At 43.6% G+C, this 21,481-nt stretch overlaps 1 protein-coding gene across 2 annotated transcripts; it reads right to left on the reverse strand.

The window, feature by feature from the left end:
- Nucleotides 1-462: 462 nt before the first annotated feature.
- On the reverse strand, nt 463-20,396 carry extl2 (exostosin-like glycosyltransferase 2). 2 transcript variants are annotated; one of them, XM_048539465.2, is made up of 4 exons: nt 20,288-20,396; nt 13,232-13,641; nt 7,934-8,004; nt 463-1,566 (listed from the first exon to the last, which is right to left on the reverse strand). In XM_048539465.2, exons 1-4 carry the CDS (start codon nt 20,299-20,301, stop codon nt 1,075-1,077), a joined length of 987 nt encoding a protein of 328 aa, XP_048395422.1. In that variant the 5' UTR covers nt 20,302-20,396; the 3' UTR covers nt 463-1,074. The 2 variants fall into 2 exon arrangements, with proteins under 2 accessions (XP_048395422.1, XP_048395421.1); XM_048539464.2 differs by lacking the exon at nt 20,288-20,396 and adding an exon at nt 17,797-17,845.
- Between the last annotated feature and the right edge of the window lie 1,085 nt (nt 20,397-21,481).

Here is a 21,481-nt window from a genome sequence, read left to right on the forward strand (position 1 = left end):
GGTTCTGGAACAAACCTTCCAGCTCAGCGAGCAAACTTACATCCAAAACCGCTTCAATCTTCAAAACCAAAATCAGACATGGGGTTAGCTCTTGCCTCACCAACCAATGTAGCAGGGAATGCATTCCAACTGATAGTGGGTGCCCCACTTCCATTAACGTTTCATGAGGCATTAACTGGCCAAGGGTGAGACTTCCATCTTCATTGTGGGGGAAAAAACCCCAGTACAAACAGCCAGTGGTTGACAGCGTTGTAGCAGTACCAGGTTCAAAGTGATGGCCACTGCTGGGACTGCAGAGAAAGGAGTTAACTGCAGTCAGAACAAAGATAAATCCAGGCTATTAGCAGGGTTTGGCGGCCAGAAATAACGTGAAACAGAGAATAAATAGGAGTTAAATTTCAAACACAAACGGCACTGCTCTTCTTTTTCCAAGGTATAAACAGGACATGTAGAGACAGGTGATTCTGCATTTGTAGAGTTTTTGAGATATTTATTCACTAAAGGTATACATATTATAGCATCCTGAGATGTAAATGTACATTAGATTAAAAGCAATGTAGAGTCAAGAATACACAAGACAGGAGTCAAAAAGTAAATTTCTAGAAACACTGATGCAGGCACAAACTTTTCCAGAGTTTTTAGTAGTGGATGAGGTACATCATTAATCACTTCTAAAAAGGTGACTGATAATAGTCCAGAAATTGGCTACTTAGTGAATAATGGCAGCAGCTGATCAAGACATGACTGCATTTTGTACAGACAAAAACAGCAAAGGTAACTGAATGAAAAAAATTTAAAAAAAATTAAAGCTTCCGTAGAATTGTGGACTGTTACCAGCAAGATTACAGAAGTTGCAAAAAGAAAAAATGGCAATACTCAGAGGTATCTGCCTCAGTGTTGGCACCTGCACTGAAATGGTGGAAGTAAGAGATTCATTCCTATTGCATGTTCCTCTGTTGTACAGACAGAGGAAATGAATCACTGTTTGCAAACATTAGGTCAATCTCCCTCTCCAGTATCCACTATACAAAAATCTGTAATAGCATCAGATAGATCAGCAACTGTTCAGCACCTTCAGGTTTTTGTTTTATGATTTGCATAGTTGGGGAACCCAAACTGAGAGATCATAATGTTGGAATATTTCAGAGGCATGCTGCCATAGATAGCAGCCAGCTGATTCAGACACCAGGACCTTTGAAGCAAGTGTTCCGCCCGATGCCACATGCCATTGAAGCCACCGTTGGAATCTTTTTCCAGATTTCTCATGTCCGCTGGCTTCACAAACACTCCCGATGGCTTCCCAGTCTGCTTGGCAACTATAAAATTCATTGCAATGTCATCACAATTCTGGGTCTTGTCAATTAGGCTGTGGACAGCTGGGTGCTGAACTTTAAACTTTTCAAGGTAACTGGCGTGAAAAAATGCAGCTCCAATCAACACCATGGAGTAATGGTCACCGCTTCCACCAAGTGCATTCTGGAGTTCAAAACTGCCATAGCTGTAAATTCCTGAAGAAGTTGTGACGTGCTTCCGGGGAACAAACCCGACAATTTGATCTGGAAATTGCTGAAACACAGAGTAAAGAAAATCTTTTCAGTGACATCTTTAAATTTATTGCTTACCAAACGAAGGCATATTTTCTAATACCACAATCCTGGTTTGCCATCTACCTACTTAATATACCTTGATGAGGTTTCTTCTTAACAATCATCTTACTAAACTTTACACTTCAACAAACTAACTTTTGTCTGCAGCATGCTTTCATTTCAGCAGGGATCAGCTGTGTTGTTTTTCTTTTCATGAGCTCATAAAGATTTCATTACACATTCATTGGGGGGGGGGGGGGCAATATATAGAATGGCAGCTTAGATTTGATTTCCTCCACAGCCTTTTCCCTTCCCATTTCTGTGGATTTTTCCAGTCCTACAACCAGATTTCAGTGCTGGTCAAGTTCTATTCTGTACAATGTCACAGATTTTATTTTCTTTACCACTGGTTCCCATGGTTTCCTATCAAAGTCCCAAGATTTGAATTCCTCTTCATCTTAAAGTCAACCTCGGTTAAAGCTTTTGGTCAGCATCTCCTAATATAGCTCTGCTCCATTTGATACTCCTATGAAGCACCTTGGGGTGTTTTACTCTATAAAGTAAATTGCTGTTACAAGTTTACCACAGAATATGATAGTGAGCCATTCAACCCAGGAAGTTTCCAAACTCAATCGCTGATCTGTGAAATAAACCACAGTCCACAAGATAAGGCTTGAAGAGAAAGAAATTAGAAACTTTGTACTTCTTTTTGCTATTGTGCTAGCTGTACTTAAATATGCACTTGTCTCAAATGTGACAAGATTGGGTTAAGGCGCATAACATCCACAGTTAAGAAGCTAGCCAACAGCTTCGTGTGTATACTGGTGGGTTGCTGGCAAAGGTGGAAATGCAACTGTTAGATGCATTACTAGAATAGAAAGGGAAAAAAGGAGTGGGGAGTGGGACGGAATATAAGAGTGTCCGAACCACTGAACTAAATTATCTCAGTATAATTTCGAGTGAAATTGGTACATCTATTAATATTTGTTTTCCAGTGTTATGATCACAGTGAAAATAGACCATCAATATTTCACTTTCATCAACTGATTTTAATACTTGATATTTTCAAGGACAAAAGCAGTTGTTCAAAAGACATTGCTGACCTAAACTGGCTGCTGTGATCAGCTGACAAGGAGGCAACTCATATGGAATATATAAAATCAGCAACCTTGGAATTACAAATTTAATCAGGCATTGAAACTTGTAGATAACAAAGTGTGAAGCTGGATGAACACAGCAGGCCAAGCAGCACCTTAGGAGCACAAAAGCTGACGTTTCAGGCCTAGACCCACTCTCTCATGAAGGGTCTAGGCCCAAAACATCAGCTTTTGTGCTCCTAAGATGCTGCTTGGCCTGTGTTCATCCAGCTTCACACTTTATCTTGGATTCTCCAGCTCTGCAGTTCCCATTATCTCTGATTGAAACTCCGTAAGCTATCAAGAATTCAAATCTATTGTTTGACTCACATTTATGGGATATCTACATGATACTGGAGATGAAAGGTTATATGCAGAGAGTTCAGTTTGAAAAAACAATGGAAATAGTCCAAAAAAAACAAAAGTATGTTTCAGTCTGTGCTTTGAGCAACAAAGGGAGAGAAAGCAGCAAGGATTGAACACGGTTAAGAACACAAAAAGCTCCTTGCTCCATGTCACAATCTCATTCTCATCAACCTAGTGCTGGCTAAAAAACTTGAAAAAAACTTCTGCTGATTGAGAAATCAAACATATCTGCAAGCTTCACCATTCCTGAGGAAACAGTACAGCGGCTGTGCAGTTGCGACTTAGGTTTTGTTTTTGCAACTCAGAACATTTAATGAACGGTAAGCTGCCTTTATCTTCCTGGCTGTACCAGATACCCTTCCCTCCCCATTTTTGTTTTCACAGTCTGTGTTTCTTTGATAATTTTTGGGGGTGAGGGGTGGGACATAGTGTGGCACTGGATAATAAAACTTCACTCAAGGAAATTGCTCTCCTTGATGTTTGATCCCGTTAACCAAGTTTAATTGAAGTGTGATATTATGCTAAGAAAGAAACAATATAAAGATAGTTGTTACGACTGACCAAAAACAAGTCCAAAAAAAATGAGCCATGAATTCTGCCTCCCTCCTCCCCACCTCGCCCACCAGCCACCATCATCTCAACTGGCTGTAACAACTTTAAGAACTTGGTGCGTGACTGATTCATTGTTAAACAATAAGGACTGAAGTCATTGAACAGCACAAAACAAGTCCCTCTGATCAGCAACGATTCCTCAGATACTGAAGCAGCCCAAGCCCAAATGTAGCAAAAGTGACAATAAATACACAGATTTGGGCTGACAAGCAGCAAATGACATCGTGCAAACCAATGACCATTACCATAAAGACAGAATCACTACCCTTGGAAATTCAATGCTTGTGATGGATGAGAAATTAGCACGGGAGAATCCTCGAGGTCACTGGGTCAAGACACTGGACTGTCATTCCTAATGGCATTGTGGGTCTACCGACAGCAAATGGACTGTAACAGTTCAAGGCAACATCTTACCACTCCCCTTCAAGGGAAACTAGGGATAGGCAATAGATGCTGACCCAGCCAGCAATGCCCACATCCGTGAATTAATTTTATTTTAATTAGACAGAAGTCAGCATTTTCCAAGATTCTGGACGCCCACAGACCTTTCTAGTGAACAAAAAAAAAATTCTCTATTTGCAAGTGAATTAAATTTCAGCATTTTGATAAAAGGGCTCCTGGCAAAGAATATAGGGACAACACTGGTTAGCATTTATAGGGTGAATTTGCTATGGTTGCAGTTAATGTGGAAGCAGTCCCAAGTTTGCCAATGTCAGGGATAGTTACTTGTTGGGGAATAAACTGTCACAAATTAAGTCAGTAGAATGCAGCAGAGACCAGGAACCAAAGGAGTTCAGATGCTCTCAAGGGATAGTAAAACCCATACAGTCTGAAGTATCTCCAGGAGGGTCATTCAATTTAAACTGGGCTGAACTCAATCCAGAAGTGTCAGAAAGGGCCAGAACTGATGTAGAAGGATCTAGTGCAATAACCATGAAAGCCAGACAAATAAACAGTGACAAAATAGGCCAGAGTCAGAGATATAGTTAATACATATATTCGGGGTAAAATTACATAGAGGACAAACCAGCAAAGAAAATGAAGGTGGTGACTGATTTAGTGAGAGAGATTCAGGGAATTTTAGAAGAAGCTGAAACCCAGCTGATGGTAGTAATTTTTCAGGGAAAATGGAATGGATTAGGGGAAAACAAAGGGAAGTGGTTCGGGAGAAAACAAAGGGAAATGGAAACAAAGCTAACAACAGACACTAGTGACAGATCACCAGGGGCATACCATTAAGTCAAACACAAAATTTATTTACTGGGATACTGAAGAAACATAATCAAGCTTCAGCTGGCAACCAGTCAAATCAGGTTGAGGCAGAGTTAAATTAGAATAAGGCATACAATGTAAGCCCGGGTAGCCTACAGGAGACAAGCATCAGATTAGCACAACAAATCAAATTTATAATGCCCAAATTCAGTACATGGATGACGGAACTGGGCAGCGCATGGTTAAATATCGGGAGAATGTTACAGCCCAGCATATGTATCTGACTGTTGATACCATTGAAAGTTTGAATTCAGCTTAGGACAGCGAGAAATGAATGGGGGACACGTGTTTTGTCACAGTTTTTGTAGCGTTCTTTCATAAATACCCTGTAATGGAGCAATAGCTTTTAACAAAATAGAGAAGAGTAGTTTCTGTTTCTTCCTGTATGATGTAGTTGCCCTATAAATATTCAAATGTCATTTTTTGTCCTTAATACCCACCACGCTTCCATGGAGCAAAACTAGTTTTAAAGAAAGGACATGACAGAACTAAACAATTTAAAAACAAAAATTAATAACAACTAAGCCCTGGCAACTCAAATGGAATATATAAAATAGTTGCCTTGGATTCGTCATTTTAAGTCAAGCAGCACAAATTCTGACAGGCATCAAGAAATTTGGATCATTTTCATTTTACTCTCTCATGCATGATAATTTCACATGCTGGAGATGAAAGAAAATCCAGGAGTGTTCCTCTTGGAAAAGACAATGGAGATAGACCAGGAATATACAAATCAACCACATTTCAGTAGCTTTAAAAACAGAAATTGCTGGAAAAGCTGAGCCGATCTCGCAGCATCCATGGAGAGAAATCAGAATTAATGTTTCGGGTCCAGTGGCCCTTCTTCAGAACTGAAAAGTGGTGCTTGGCTACCTTCTTGACTTGCTCCAGTCTATCTGGTCATCTGGTACAGGTATACCTAGCAATGTTAAGAAGGGAGTTCCAGGACATTTTAATCCAGAGATAGTGAAGGAATGGTGATTCTGTTCAAGTCAGGATGGAGAGTGGCTTAGGGAGGATCTCACAGTGTTCCCATGTGATGACTTTTCAGCAGGAAAGAAGGTAATTGATAACACAGCTTAAGATGGTTTGGTCTGGCATGGGCACTACCTTGAGGAATTTTGAAACATCTCAAGGTTGAGTTCCTTGACCTCCAAAACAACACTTTGCGCCAGGTATGAATTCAACAGGATTCATAAGCCAGCGATGAAAGGAATCATTAACAGTGCAATCAAGTTGCATTCACTGAGCAACAACCGGTTCACTGACGCTCAGTTTGGGTTTTGGCAGGGTCACTCCACTCTTGACTTCATTACAGTCTCGGTCCAACATAAACAAAGGGTTGAACTTCAGTGGCGAGTTGGGAGCAATTGCCTTTGACATCAAGGCAGCATTTGGCCAAGTACAGCATTAAGGAGCCCTAAAAGAAAAACTAGTCGCAGTCGTCTCAAGCATAAGAGACGATGTTTGGGTTGTTGGAGATCAGTCATAATAATCCATGGACATCTCTGCAAGACTTACTCAGGGTAGAGTCCTCACCCCATCTCTCTTCGGCTGTTTCTTCAATGATTTTCCTTCTATAAGGTCAGAGTGAAGACTCTTTTTTAAATGATTGTACAATGTTCGGCACCATGGTGACTCTTTGGGTACTAAAGCTGTCTATGCCCACATACTGGAAGACCTGGACAGCCTCCACTTTGGGCTAAAAAGTAGTAAGTAACATTCACTCAGACAATCACCGCCACCAACAAAATAATCACCACTTGATGGTCAAAGGCATTACTATTGCTGAAATCCATAATGTACACATCTTTGGGTTTACGACTGACCAGGTATACACATGCTGTGGTGACAACAGCCGGTCAGAAGCTAGAAATTCTGTGGCATTGACTCAGCACTTGTTTCCTCAAACTATCCACCAACTGCAAGGCACAGGTCAGGTGCATGATGGAATACTTTCCACTTGCCTGAGTGACTGCAGTTCCACTGAAGAAACTTGCCATCATTCAGGACAAAAGAGGCCACTTTTAACATCAATTTCCTCTACCACCAATGCACAGCGGCAGTACTGTGTACATCTACAAGATTCACTGCTGTACTCCCAGATTACTTCAACAATCCCTTCTAAACTTGTGATTTCTAACACCATGAAAGACACAGACAGCAGGCAGTTTAAGACACCAATACCCACAAGTTTCCCTCCAAGATTGCTGCTGGATCAAAATCCTGGAACTCCCTTCCCAACAGAAGGGACTAGGCCCAAAACGTCAGCTTTTCTGCTCCTATGATGCTGCTTGGCCTGCTGTGTTCATCCAGCTCTACCCTTGTTGTCTCAGCATTGTAGATGCTAGCGACCTAGGACAACAGCTGTTCAAGAAGGCAGCCCAACAGCACCTTCTCCAGAGCCGTTACGGATGAGCAATAAATGCTGCACGAGTGAGCAACATTCACAAATAAAAAGCATTCCTTCACTAAAAAATACATCAGGGAACATTTTATGACAATACTTTCATGGCATAATTCCTGAGACTGGTTTTCAATCCCAGCTTTATTAATGAATTGAATTTAAATTTGACTCCTATTATAACGTGATTTGAATCAGGGCCCCCAGATTCTTTGTCTCAGCCTCTAGATTGTTAGTCTGATGATATCATGATGACACCTCTGTCCTGATACTGTCTTGCTTCGAACAACATTTCTTTTTAAATACACTAAATTAAGGTAGAAGGAATTGCAAAAAGATGCCTTCAGCATTAGCAAACAAATATCCAGCCAGTCAGAAACATTTAATCACAGTGATACTTAAAACAGGAAGGTTGGTTTTATAAATAATTTTCCATTTATTCAGGTATTGTGCAGGTAACTAACATAGGCTTTTCACAAGATTTACTTTATTCCTCTGTGCAACTTTCCATTGAAACAGAATGTAAGTACCCAAATGGAAAATATTTAGAAGCATACCTGCCAAACAGAGTAGGCAAAATCAAGGTCATAGGCACTAATTAAAATATCATCATCAAGCATCAAGACAGCTAGAAGAGAAAAGGAAAAATGCATTAAAATGCTCCATAAGAATATGAATATTTGTACTGTATACAGAATAATATATAGTCATATTTCACAAGGATAAAATATTGTTAGGGTTAGCCTGATCTTCTCACTGTTATGTCTCACCCCCATTCTCCCTAGGGACGGATCTTCAATCTATTTATACTGTCCTTTTAATGACTTCTGATCACAGTTTAGTTTAATCATTTGAGTGATGGAGGTCAGTAGAATTTCTTTCCTCTCACAGAATCATTACTATATAGAATTTTCCTTCCTCGAAAGTAATGGATGCCAGGCTACATTTGGATTATGTATTAAAGGCAGAATTAGACAGATTATTGACATATAAAAGAAGTTTTGGATTGTGGGGGACAAACAGGAAACGGAAGTTGAGACCACACCAGATGACAAAGATCTCACTGAAGGTGAAGTAAGTGAAGGTCAAATCACCAATTTCTATTCCTGACTAAATAATTTCTGCTCTGGTCATTCCAAAATGATTATTTCCTGTCTCTTTTGCCACAATGACGAATCTGCTAAAGTTAAAGCAAAAGAAACCTGGAGTGATGTCACAGGTAGGCTGTGACCTGATTGGCTGGGAGGAAATCTGCTCTAACTTCTGGAAAAAAAACAGCAAAAAACTATCAATAAATTTAATTAACTCAAAGTAATTAAGAAGAAATAGCTGAACAGGTGATGTGTTGTAGCTGTACAATGTGAGAGCTGGCTGAGCCCATGGCGAATGGCAGTGGCCACATCTGCAACAAGTATTAGTTGCTCAAGGAACTTTAGCTCAGAGCTGATGAGTCGGAATCTGCATTTCAAACACTGCGGGACATCCGGGAATGGCGGAAGTACTTGGACACTGTTTCAGGAGGCAGTCATGCCTCATAGATTAAATTGGTCAATGGCCAGGGACAGCAGGCGGTGACTTCAAGCGAGGCTGATAGAGGGATCCTGCAGTCAGGAACAGAGGTGCCTCAGCTCTTGATCTTGTCCAACAGGTATGAGTACTTCTTATGTGGATGAGGAAAAGGGATGCAGGGAGGATGAGCCAAATGAACACTGTAACATGGTAGGGAGCCATTCAAGTGGGAAGAAGCAAAAAGACAAGTGGTAGTTGTAGGGGATTCTAATAATCAGGGGAATAGATTGTGTCCTTTGTAAGCAGGATCAAGAGTTCCGCATGGTGTGTTGCCTGCCCAGTCCCAGGGTAAGAGGCATCTCTGACTGGCTTGAAAGGATATTGGAGAGGGAGGGGTAGGCTCCAGTCGTTACAGCCCACATCAGAACAAACATAGGTAAGACCAGGAGAAAGGGCCTGCTCAGAGATTATCAGCAGCTAGGAACAAAAGTAAAGGACAGGTCCTCAAGGATTATAAACTCTGGATTACTGCCCAAGCCACAGGCAAATTGACATAGGGACGCGAGAATAAGAGAAACAAGCAAGGGGCTAAGAGACTGGTATGGGAAAGAGGGGTTCCTTTTCATGGGGCACTGGCATCAGTATTGGAACTGGGAGTGTCTCCACCTCAACTGAGCTGGGACAAATGAGTAAAAAGGATAAATAGGGCTAGTCAACAGGACTTTAAAGTCGAGAGTCAGGGAAAGGGAAGCATAAAACTTTCCCCAGTGGAGAACAAAGCAGCAGATTGGGGTGGAGAGGTGGATTCAACTGCATGGAAAAGTATGAAAAAAAAAAATGACAGGAAAGGAGAACGTGGGAGAGGTTATTAACGTCTCCAACACCATACACAACAGCAGAGTGTTTGGAAAGAGTTAGGAATTCAACTTTAAGCGTACTGAATAAACAAATAACACTGAGAAGAGGGAAAGTTAATACAGGACTGAAGGCGTTCAATGTGAATGCACTCAGTCTAAGAAATAAGGCAATTGAGCTTGTGGTGCAGATCAAACTTGGCAGATATAACATGATGGGCATCACCATGACATGGCTGCACTGAAATCAGGAGTGGCAGCTGAATATCTAAGGATATACGTCTTATTGAAAAGGTGGGCAGGTGGCAGAGGGTGTGGGGTTGGCTTATTAATAAGAAATGAAATTAAATCAATTATAAGAAAAAGATCAGGGTCAGATGTTGTAGAATCTGTGCGGGTAGAGCTGAAGAACCGCAAAGGTAAAAAAACCAGTTTGACTAATGTACAGACCTCCAAACAGAAGTCAGGAGCTGGGGTGCAAGATAGAAAAGGTGTGGAAGAAAGGCAAAGTTAGTGATCATGGGGGATTTCAATATGCAAGTAGACTGGGAAAATCAGTTTGGCAGTGGACTGCAAGAAAAGGAATTTGTGGAGTGTCAGTGAGATGGCTTTTTGGAACAGCTCGAGGTGGAGCCCACGAGGGTACAGGTAATACTTGATTAGTACTGTGCAATGAAGCAGGCTTGATAATGGGAGCTTAAGGTGAAGATACTCATAAAGGAGGCAGTGATCATAATACGATTGAATTTACTCTGCAAGTCAAGAACGAAAAGATAGAATCAGAGGTAATGGCACTACAGATGAATAAATGCAACTACAGAGGCATGAGGGAAGAGCTGGGCCGAATTGACTGGGAGAAGAGCCTAGGAGGAAAGACAGTGGAATAGCAATGACAGGAGTTTCTAGGAGTATTTCAAAAGACACAGCAAAAATTCATCCATCGAGAAAAAAAATGCATGATACAGGGAGGATGAGGCAACGATGGCTGACTAAGGAAGTCAGGAATAGCAATAAAAACAAGAGAGAAAGCATATAATGTGGTCAAGGGCAGTGGCAAACTCAAGGACTGGGAAGCTTACAAAGACCAACAGAGAGCAAAAAAAAGTAAGGAGGGAGAAGATTAAACATGAGGGTAAGCTAGCCAATAATATAAAGGAGGACAGAGGGGATTTCTTTAGGTAAATAAAGGGCAAAAGAGAGGCAAAAAGTGGACATTGGGACACTGGAAACAATGCTGGAGAGACAGTAGTAGGGACCAGGGAAATGGCTGAAGTAGTAAATAATTACAGCGGAAGACACGAGTAATATCCCAAAAATTCAAGAGTCGGGGGCACAGCTGAGTATAGCGGCCATCACTAAGGATCAGGTGTTAGAAAAACTGAATGGCCTGAAGATGAATAAATCAGCTAGATGAGATATACTACACCCCAGAGTTCTTAAGGAGTTAGCTGCAGAGATAATGGAGGCGTTAGTTGTGATCTTTCAGGAATCCCTCGAGTTGGGGGGCGGGGGAGAAGGTCCCTGACAACTGGAAAATTGCTAACATGATACTGTTTTAAACCTATTTAAACAAGACAGAAGGCCAAAGATGAAAAATTACAAGCCAATTAGCCTAACCTCATTCATGGGTAAAATTTTGGAATCCATTGTGAAGATGAGATTTCTGAATACTTGGAACTGCATGGTAAAATTGGGGAAAGTCAGCATGGTTTCATCAAGGGGAGGTCATGCCTGAAAAATCTGTTGGACTTCTTTCAAGTAACGAGCAGGTTAGACCATGAACCATTGGATGTTATCTACTTGGACTCAAGAAGGCCTTTGACAAGGTGCTGCACAGGAAGCTGCTGAGTAAGAAAAAGGACTACAGCATTACAGCTAAGGGGCTAGCATGGATTGAAGATTGGCTGTCTGTCTGGCAGGCAGCAGACAGTGGGGTTAAAAGGGTCTTTGCCAGAATGGCAGCCAGTTACAAGTGGTGTTCAACAAGGGTCAGTGTTGAGACAAAAACTTTTCACTTCACACATTAATGAGCTTGGATGAAGGAACTGAGGGCATTCTGGCTAAGTTTGCAGACAACACGAAAGATAGGTAGAGGGATAGGTAGTTTCAGGATGTGGGGAGTGCAGAAGGATTTTGACAAGTTAGGAGAGTGAGCAAAGAAGTGGCAGATGGAGTACAATGTGGGAAAGTGCCAGCTCATGCACTTTGGTAAGAAGAATACCAGCATGGACTATTTTCTAAAATGGGGAGAAAATTCAGAAGTCTTAAGTGCAAACAGACTTGGGAGTTCTAGTCCAGGATTCTCTCAAGGTAAACTTGCAGGTTGAGTCAGTAGTCAGGAAATCAAATGCAATGTTGGCATTTATTTTGACAGAACTTATATATAAAAGCTGAATGTACTTCTGAGGCTCTATAAGGTTTTGGTCTGGCCACATATAGAGTACTGTCTGCAGTTTTGGGCCCCAAATCCCAGGAACGACGTAGTGGCCCTGGATCCAGTTCAAAGGAGGTTGATGCGAATGGTCCCAGGAATGAAAAGCTGAATATGAGGAACATTTAAGGATTCTGGGTCTATACTCGATGGAGTTTAGAAGAATTGGGGGGTCTAACTGAAACTTACAGAATGCTGATTGACCTGGACAGAGTGGATGTTGGGAAGAAGTTTCCATTGGTCAGAGTGACTGGGACCCGAGGAGAGTATAGGAAAAACCTTTTAGAACGGAAATAAGGAGAAACTTCTTCAGCCAGAGAATGGTGAATCTGTGGAATTTGCTACCACAGAAGGCTGTAGAGGCCAGGTCATTGAGTATATTTAAGACGGAGATAGATAGGTTCTTGATTGTCAAGGGGATCAAGAGTTAGGGGGAGAAAGCGGGCAAATGGGGTTGAGGAACTTCTCCGACATGACTGAATGGTGGAGCAGACTCAATGGGCTGTAAGGCCCAATTTTTCTTCCCATGTCTTATGCTCTTAACTTCTGTCAATTCTAAACATTACGTGGAGATGTTGATGTTGGACCAGGATGGGCCAAGTCAGAAGTCACACAACACCAGGTAATAGTTCACAGGTTTATTTGAAGTCACAAGCTTTCAGAGCACTGCTCCTTCATCAGGTGAAGGCACTGCTTCAAATAAACCTGTTCAACTATAACTTGGTGTCATGTGGCTTCTGATTGAATTCAAATTGCAATAGTGGAAATGAAAGCTTGATGTCCTTTACTCATTTCAAAGATAAATCAGTCTACATCACAATCTACACACCGTAACTCAAATTTAGGATTACTCATTGAATGCCAGATCAAAGCTAATGTATGGGCAACAAGATGCCTTATAAAAGGAAAGGGAGCTGAAGTAAAATTTTAAATAGACATAAGTTACAGATTCACTCAAATAATTTTAGTTCCTATTTGCACTGGGAAAGAAATAAAATAGGTTAAAACCAAATTCAGTCAAATAAGACTGATGAAATTTTAATATTTCCATGAAATCTTACCTTTGGTTTCCAGTTCTGGAATTGGCTCCAGTCGGTTCCGCATTCTATTTGCAGTCTGTTCTTTAAAGAGAACGGGGATGGGATGTGGTCCCAATGAATCCCATAAGTCTGTTGGTGGTTTTATTCCAACACTATTCCAGACCACAATGATCTTGTGTAAATTTAGAATGGCCTGATAGTGATTCAGCAGTTTAAGAAGCAAGTCTGTTCTGTTGTAAGACTGCATGATAATGGTGAAGGAATTTGGAATGTTGGTTCTCTGGTTATCCTGCTCCCTATGGACAACAGCACCACTTTCCACAACTTTGGGCAATAATGTCGTCAGAGCAGCTCCCACAATGAAGACAATTAGGATAGCCATCACTAAATATGCGGGAAGTATCCCACCACCAATAAGTCGTCTCGTAAATCTGTGGATATAAAAGATACTTTCTTAGGTGTAATTTACAAGAGTTTTTTTTTTAATATTATGTGCAAGATCCTAATCCACTCACCTATAGCATCCAAGGCAAAATTTTTTTTACCACCATGATAAAAGATAAATCGAAGATAAAAACGTATTCAATAGAAAAAGCAATTACAAACAACAAATATGCCTTTGTTAAAAAAGCATTTTAATCCTTTCCAGCTTGCTGTCACCAAACATGAGATCTAAGGATTTGTTAGATTTGCAGTTCCTAAACTTTGGTTGACATTAGGATAGCACATTCCTCTTCTCCAAGGTAGCAATGGTAACTATGGAGGGGAGATACAGGTCAGCACAAACCCACTGGATGAATGATGCCAAACGCAAAAAGACAAAGTAAGACCAAAGCAGCTTTTGATCTTATGAAATATTTTTGGTTCTGTGCCAAGTAGACCAGGATTTCTATGTACCAAGTTGATGCCAACTGAAGCAGACAAGGCTGAGTGCAGTGACTAAGTGCAGGAGGAACCATGGGGTGATGCAGCTCATAACAGTGAATGGCAATGCCAGCAGCTTCTAAGGGAGGACAAGGGGGAAGCAACAAACAATAATATCCTATGAAAGACTAAAACAACAATATGGTTAATTGGGGCAAATATGATAGAGTGTCTGGTTCAGCTTCAGTTGCCAGGGACAGAGATGGGGTCAATGGCAAGGGAGTGTGTAGCGTGAGCTCAAGACAACAGCTTTAGCTGTTGCAATAATTAGAGTAATTTTTTGCATATTTAGTACAGGATGCAAGACAAGCAGTCTGATCATTTAAAAGACTGTGAAGTGTTTTGTCACTTTATGTGTGGAAATTGATACTTTTCAGATGATGTTGCATTTAGATAAGAAATAGAAGTGGGTCATGGCTAGATCCTTGGTGAAGTAGTGGTGGTGGTAGTGGGTGGAGGGGATCACCATAATAAATAGTGCACTTGTACGACAAGAAACCTCTGCAGACGGTTGTCTGGTTATAATTAGCAGAAAAGAATGGAACCAGCATTGATTGACAGATTGCTAGTGAGAACAATCTGGTCAAAAGATGAAGGAAGAGAAAAGTTAACTCTGAATCATGATTAACAGATGTTTCCTGAACTGTTGAGCATTCCCAGTGGGTGACAACAGAATCTTATAACCCATACCTTGAGACTTAGGGACATTATCATTGCCAAATTTGCCACTATCAACATTTTGGAGTTACTATCGATCAAAAACTGAACAAGACCAGCCGTATAAATAGCAGTTCAGAGTCACATGGCACGGAAACAGATCCTTAGATCCAACTCATCTGTACCGACCATGTTTCCCAAACTAAGCTAGTTCCAGTTGTGCGTGTTTGGCCTGTATCCCTCTAAACCTTTCCCATTCACATACTTGTCCAAATGACTTAAATTTGCCACTGTACCTGCATCTATCACTTCTTCTGGAGGTTCATTCCAAATACAAGCCACCCTATGTGTGAAAAAGTTGCTCCTCAGGTCTCTTTAAATCTTTCTCTTCTCACCTTAACATTATGCCCTTAACTTTTGAACTCCCCAACCAGAGGGGGAAAAAATCCTTTACTATTCATCTTATCTATGCTCAACGTGATTTTACAGGCTTCTAAAATGTCACCCTATGTTCTAGTGAAAAAAATGACTTAGCCCATCCAGCCTCTCCCTATAACTCAAACCCTCCAATCCCGTTACATCCTTCTGACTCCTTTCTGCATCCTTTCCAATCTAATAATATCCTCCCTATAGCAGGGCAACCGGAACTGTACACAGTACTCCAGAAATAGTCTCACCAACATTCTGTAGAACCACAGCATGACATCTCAACTCCCATACTCAATGGTCTGAGTAACGAAAGCAAGCATGCTAAACACTTTCTCTACCACCTGTCTATTTGTGAAAACTTTCAAGAATCGCCTGAACCCCTAGATGTCTCCATTTAACAACACTCTCCAGGGCTCTACCATTAACCGCACAAGTTTGTCTTACCAAAATGCAACACTTCGCATTTATCTAAATTAAACTCCATCTGCTACTCTTCAGCTCATTGGGCCAGTTGATCAAGATTCTTTTGTATTTTGACATACCTTTCCTCACTATCTACTCTAACAATTTTGGCATCATCCACAAACTTACTAATCATGCTTCCGATATTCCCATCCAAATCGTTTATATCAATGACAAACAACGGACCCAGCACCAGTCCCTGCGAAACACTGTTGGTCACAGAACTCTAGTACAAAAAATAGCATTCTCTCTTCCCCTCTCTCCTGTCCTCTCCTGCACCACCACCCCCGCCCGCCCCAGTCTGTCTATTACTGTCAAGCCAATTTGTATCCAATTGGCAAGTTCTCCCTGAATCCTATGTGATTTAACTTTAACTCTAACCAGACTACCAATGCAGAACCTTGTCAAAGGCCTTGCTAATGTCCATGTAGACATCTATTGTTTTGCCCACTTCTACCTTCTTTGGCACACCCTCACAAACCTCCAAGTTTCAAGTCATGATTTCCCATGCACAAAGCCACACTGACTATCCCTAATCCATCCTTGCCTCTCCAAATGCACGTAAATCCTGTCCCACAGAATCCCCTCCACATTAACTACTGATGTCAGTCTCATAGGTCTACAATTCCCTGGTTTCTCCTCGCAGCCTTTTTTAAATAAAGGCACAATATTAGCCCACTCTCCGGTCTTCCAGCACCTCATCCATGGTTGTAGATAAAACAAATATCTGCTTAGAGGCCCTGCAATTTCTTCTCAAACTTGGTACAATGTCCTGGGACACAGCTGATCAGGTCCTAGAAATTTATCTACTTTTATGCTTTTTAAAATTTCCAGCAACTCCTCTTGTATAAGATAGACTGTTTTCAGATATCAACGTTTATTTCCTGCAGTTCCCTGGATTCCATGTCTTTCCCCACAGTCAATCCTGCCATAAAATGTTCCTTCAGTCTGTCTCCCATCTTCACATTGAGGGTGACCATGTGTGGAACATTGATCATTAAGGGGCCTTATTCTTTCCTCAGTTACTTCTTTGCCTTTAGGCTAGGAATTCTGCATAGAGTAAGTCCACTGACACAAAGTGGTAGCAATATGTACCATATACAAGTTGCACAGCAATAACTCATCATTTCTTCAACAGCAACTTTCAAGCCCACAACCTCTACACCAAGGAGGACAGGACCACAAGATGCACAGAAATACCACAACCTGTAAGTTCCCTCCAAACCACCTATCATCCTTACTTATAACAATATTGCTGCTTCTTTACTGTTACTGGATTAAAATCCTGGAACTCTGTCCCTACCAACGTGGGTGTCCTTATGCCACAAAGATTGCAACATTTCATTACCTTCTCCATTTAGTGCAATTAGGGATGAACAATACCTGATGGCCAAGCCAGTGTCACCGACATTCAAAAAGCAAATCGCAAAAAAAAAATCACAACCAAACCCAATCCCATTAGCACCCTAAATCCACATGTCCCAGCAGGAGTCACTGTTCTGCCGACTTAAAATCGCTGATTAGCCATAGCTTGGTTACAATAAGGGTTTTATCCAAATGTAAATGTAACGTACTGTGGAGCTGGAGGAACATGGCAGGTCAGGCAGCAGAGGAGCAGGAACGTTGACGTTTCGGGTCGGGACCCTTCAGAAATGTATCCACATGCAGACATTTTTCATTACAATTACTTATTTTGCAATGAATGAATGAATGAATGAATGAACGGCATTTTCTACTCAATAGCCAATAATAGGAACAACAGCCACCCTGACAGCTCACCAAAATTGTTATTAAATAATATTCATCAAGGGGCATCAGATCGAATCAAAGCAGCAAAACCAAGAACAGATTACACAGCACTGAACGTGTTTGGAAGTTATGACTTTGTTTTCAGAGTTGCTGAGTACATCAGACAATGATTTACTTCTCACGCCGTCAGAGCTGTTATACCGGAACGTCTAATATTTGTTCGTAAAAATCTTTTAAAGAGAATATACTGACTGCGTTTGGACGGAAGCATTTACTTGCAACACCAGAACTACCCGCAGTGTGCGAAAGTGGAAAAATTAAACTCGAGTTACATTACAGTCAGAAACAAACCACGACACACACACCCTTTATTTACTGACTGTGAGAATTTCATGGGGCGAAATCCCGACAAGACAGAGGAAGAGATAATGGGAACTGCAGATGCTGGAGATTCCAAGATAATAAAATGTGAGGCTGGATGAACACAGCAGGCCAAGCAGCATCTCAGGAGCACAAAAGCTGACGTTTCGGGCCTAGACCCTTCATCAGAGAGGGGGATGGGGGGAGGGAACTGGAATAAATAGGGAGAGAGGGGGAGGCGGACCGAAGATGGAGAGCAAAGAAGATAGGTGGAGAGGGTGTAGGTGGGGAGGTAGGGAGGGGATAGGTCAGTCCAGGGAAGACGGACAGGTCAAGGAGGTGGGATGAGGTTAGTAGGTAGCTGGGGGTGCGGCTGGGGGTGGGAGGAAGGGATGGGTGAGAGGAAGAACCGGTTAGGGAGGCAGAGACAGGTTGGACTGGTTTTGGGATGCAGTGGGTGGGGGGGAAGAGCTGGGCTGGTTGTGTGGTGCAGTGGGGGGAGGGGATGAACTGGGCTGGTTTAGGGATGCAGTGGGGGAAGGGGAGATTTTGAAACTGGTGAAGTCCACATTGATACCATATGGCTGCAGGGTTCCCAGGCGGAATATGAGTTGCTGTTCCTGCAACCTTCGGGTGGCATCATTGTGGCAGTGCAGGAGGCCCATGATGGACATGTCATCAAGAGAATGGGAGGGGGAGTGGAAATGGTTTGCGACTGGGAGGTGCAGTTGTTTGTTGCGAACTGAGCGGAGGTGTTCTGCAAAGCGGTCCCCAAGCCTCCGCTTGGTTTCCCCAATGTAGAGAAAGCCGCACCGGGTACAGTGGATGCAGTATACCACATTGGCAGATGTGCAGGTGAACCTCTGCTTAATGTGGAATGTCATCTTGGGGCCTGGGATGGGGGTGAGGGAGGAGGTGTGGGGACAAGTGTAGCATGTAACTTGTAACTGATGTCCATTTCAAGCCCACCGACTCCCACAGCTACCTAGAATACACCTCCTCCCACCCACCCTCCTGCAAAAACTCCATCCCCTATTCCCAATTCCTCCGCCTCCGCCGCATCTGCTCCCACGATAAGACATTCCACTCCCGCACATCCCAGATGTCCAAGTTCTTTAAGGACCGCAACTTCCCCCCCACGGTGATTGAGAACGCCCTTGACCGCGTCTCCCGCATTTCCCGCGACACATCCCTCACACCCCGCCCCCGCCACAACCGCCCCAAGAGGATCCCCCTCGTTCTCACACACCACCCTACCAACCTCCGGATACAACGCATTATCCTCCGACACTTCCGCCATTTACAATCCGACCCCACCACCCAAGACATTTTTCCATCCCCACCCCTGTCTGCTTTCCGGAGAGACCACTCTCTCCGTGACTCCCTTGTTCGCTCCACACTGCCCTCCAACCCCACCACACCCGGCACCTTCCCCTGCAACCGCAGGAAATGCTACACTTGTCCCCACACCTCCTCCCTCACCCCCATCCCAGGCCCCAAGATGACATTCCACATTAAGCAGAGGTTCACCTGCACATCTGCCAATGTGGTATACTGCATCCACTGTACCCGGTGCGGCTTTCTCTACATTGGGGAAACCAAGCGGAGGCTTGGGGACCGCTTTGCAGAACACCTCCGCTCAGTTCGCAACAAACAACTGCACCTCCCAGTCGCAAACCATTTCCACTCCCCCTCCCATTCTCTTGATGACATGTCCATCATGGGCCTCCTGCACTGCCACAATGATGCCACCCGAAGGTTGCAGGAACAGCAACTCATATTCCGCCTGGGAACCCTGCAGCCATATGGTATCAATGTGGACTTCACCAGTTTCAAAATCTCCCCTTCCCCCACTGCATCCCTAAACCAGCCCAGTTCATCCCCTCCCCCCACTGCACCACACAACCAGCCCAGCTCTTCCCCCCCACCCACTGCATCCCAAAACCAGTCCAACCTGTCTCTGCCTCCCTAACCGGTTCTTCCTCTCACCCATCCCTTCCTCCCACCCCCAGCCGCACCCCCAGCTACCTACTAACCTCATCCCACCTCCTTGACCTGTCCGTCTTCCCTGGACTGACCTATCCCCTCCCTACCTCCCCACCTACACCCTCTCCACCTATCTTCTTTGCTCTCCATCTTCGGTCCGCCTCCCCCTCTCTCCCTATTTATTCCAGTTCCCTCCCCCCATCCCCCTCTCTGATGAAGGGTCTAGGCCCGAAACGTCAGCTTTTGTGCTCCTGAGATGCTGCTTGGCCTGCTGTGTTCATCCAGCCTCACATTTTATTATCTAAGACAGAGGAAGAGGGACGTATTCATTGACGAGGCTGCACCGCCATTAACTACAAAGCCCGGCTGGAGCCGTTCAGGGGGATACCGGAGGCCCACACTCATCAAACCCACTCCTCTGAGCCGAGCGATGCCTTCATTACAGGCAGACCGCAGTATTAAAGAGGAAGAGGAGGGATATTAATAAGAGCTGGACAATTCGCGACCTACCTCATGGCCCACATCGACCCTCCCTCCACATTGACGACTGGAAAGGGAGGGGGCTGTCACGCGGCCCAATAGCGCGCACGCGCAGCATCCCCCTCTGTGGACACACCGATACCTGTGCCGGCAATGCGCACGCGCAGCAACGCCACACCTGGGGCGGTAATGCGCACGCGCGGCAACGCTTCACCTGAGCCCTATCCTTCCACCAAGATAACGAAGTGTAGAGCTGGATGAACACTGCAGGCCAAGCAGCATCAGAGGAGCAGGAAGCCTGACGATTCAGGTCTAGACACTTCTTCAGAAATGGGGGAGGGGGAAGGGGATTCAGAATTAAATGAACTGTTGGAGCTCCTCGTGGGAACAGTTCATCCACTTCACCAACACCTTCCACCCTAACCTTAAGTTCACCTGGACCATCTCCAATACCTCTCTGTCCTTCATGGACCTCTCTTGTCTCCATCACTGGCACCAACCCAGAAACCCATATGCATTTCGAGCCCACCAACTCCCACAGCTACCTAGAATACACATTCCTCCCACCCACCTTCCGGCAAAAATGCAACCCTCTATTCGCAATTCCTTCGCCTCAGCCGCATCTGCTCCCAGGATGAAGCATTCCACTCTTGTACATTTCAGATGTCCTTGTTTTTCAAGGACCGTAACTTCCCTCCCCCACCCCAACTCAGTGGTCGAGAACGCCCTCGACTGTGTTTCCCGCATTTTCCACAACTCATCCCTCACAGGACCTCCCCGCAATAACAATCAAAACAGAATCCCCCTCACCCTCAAGTACCACCCCACCAACTTCCGGATTCAACACATCATCCTCCGACACTTCCGCCATCTGCAATCCGATCCCATCACCAAAGATATGTTTCCCTCCCCACCCTTATCTGCCTTCCCAAGAGACCACTCTCTCTGGGACTCCCTTCTCCATTCCACACTCCCCTCCAGTCCCAACACACCCGACACTTTTCCTGCAAATGCAGGAAGTGCTACACCTGCCCCTCTACCACCCCCCTCACCCCCATCCCAGGCTCCAAGAAGACTTTCCACATCAAGCAGATGCTCACCTGCGCTTCTGCTAATGTGGTATACTGCATCCGCTGTTCCCGCTGTGGCCTCCTCTACATCGGGGAGACCAAGCGGAGGCTTTGGGACCGCCCTGTGGGACACCTATGCTCGGTTCGCAATAAA

The sequence above is a fragment of the Stegostoma tigrinum genome, chromosome 8 (assembly GCF_030684315.1).
Source record: "Stegostoma tigrinum isolate sSteTig4 chromosome 8, sSteTig4.hap1, whole genome shotgun sequence".
NCBI classification, from domain to species: domain Eukaryota; kingdom Metazoa; phylum Chordata; class Chondrichthyes; order Orectolobiformes; family Stegostomatidae; genus Stegostoma; species Stegostoma tigrinum.

Coding starts and splice junctions, on each gene's coding strand:
- extl2 (XM_048539464.2), bottom strand. CDS start 17,825: ATGAAATTCTCACAGTCAGTAAATAAAGG. Junction 8,005..13,231: donor TCCAGAACTGGAAACCAAAG/GTAAGATTTCAT, acceptor TTTCTCTTCTAG/CTGTCTTGATGCTTGATGAT. Junction 1,567..7,933: donor TTGCCTACTCTGTTTGGCAG/GTATGCTTCTAA, acceptor TCTGTGTTTCAG/CAATTTCCAGATCAAATTGT.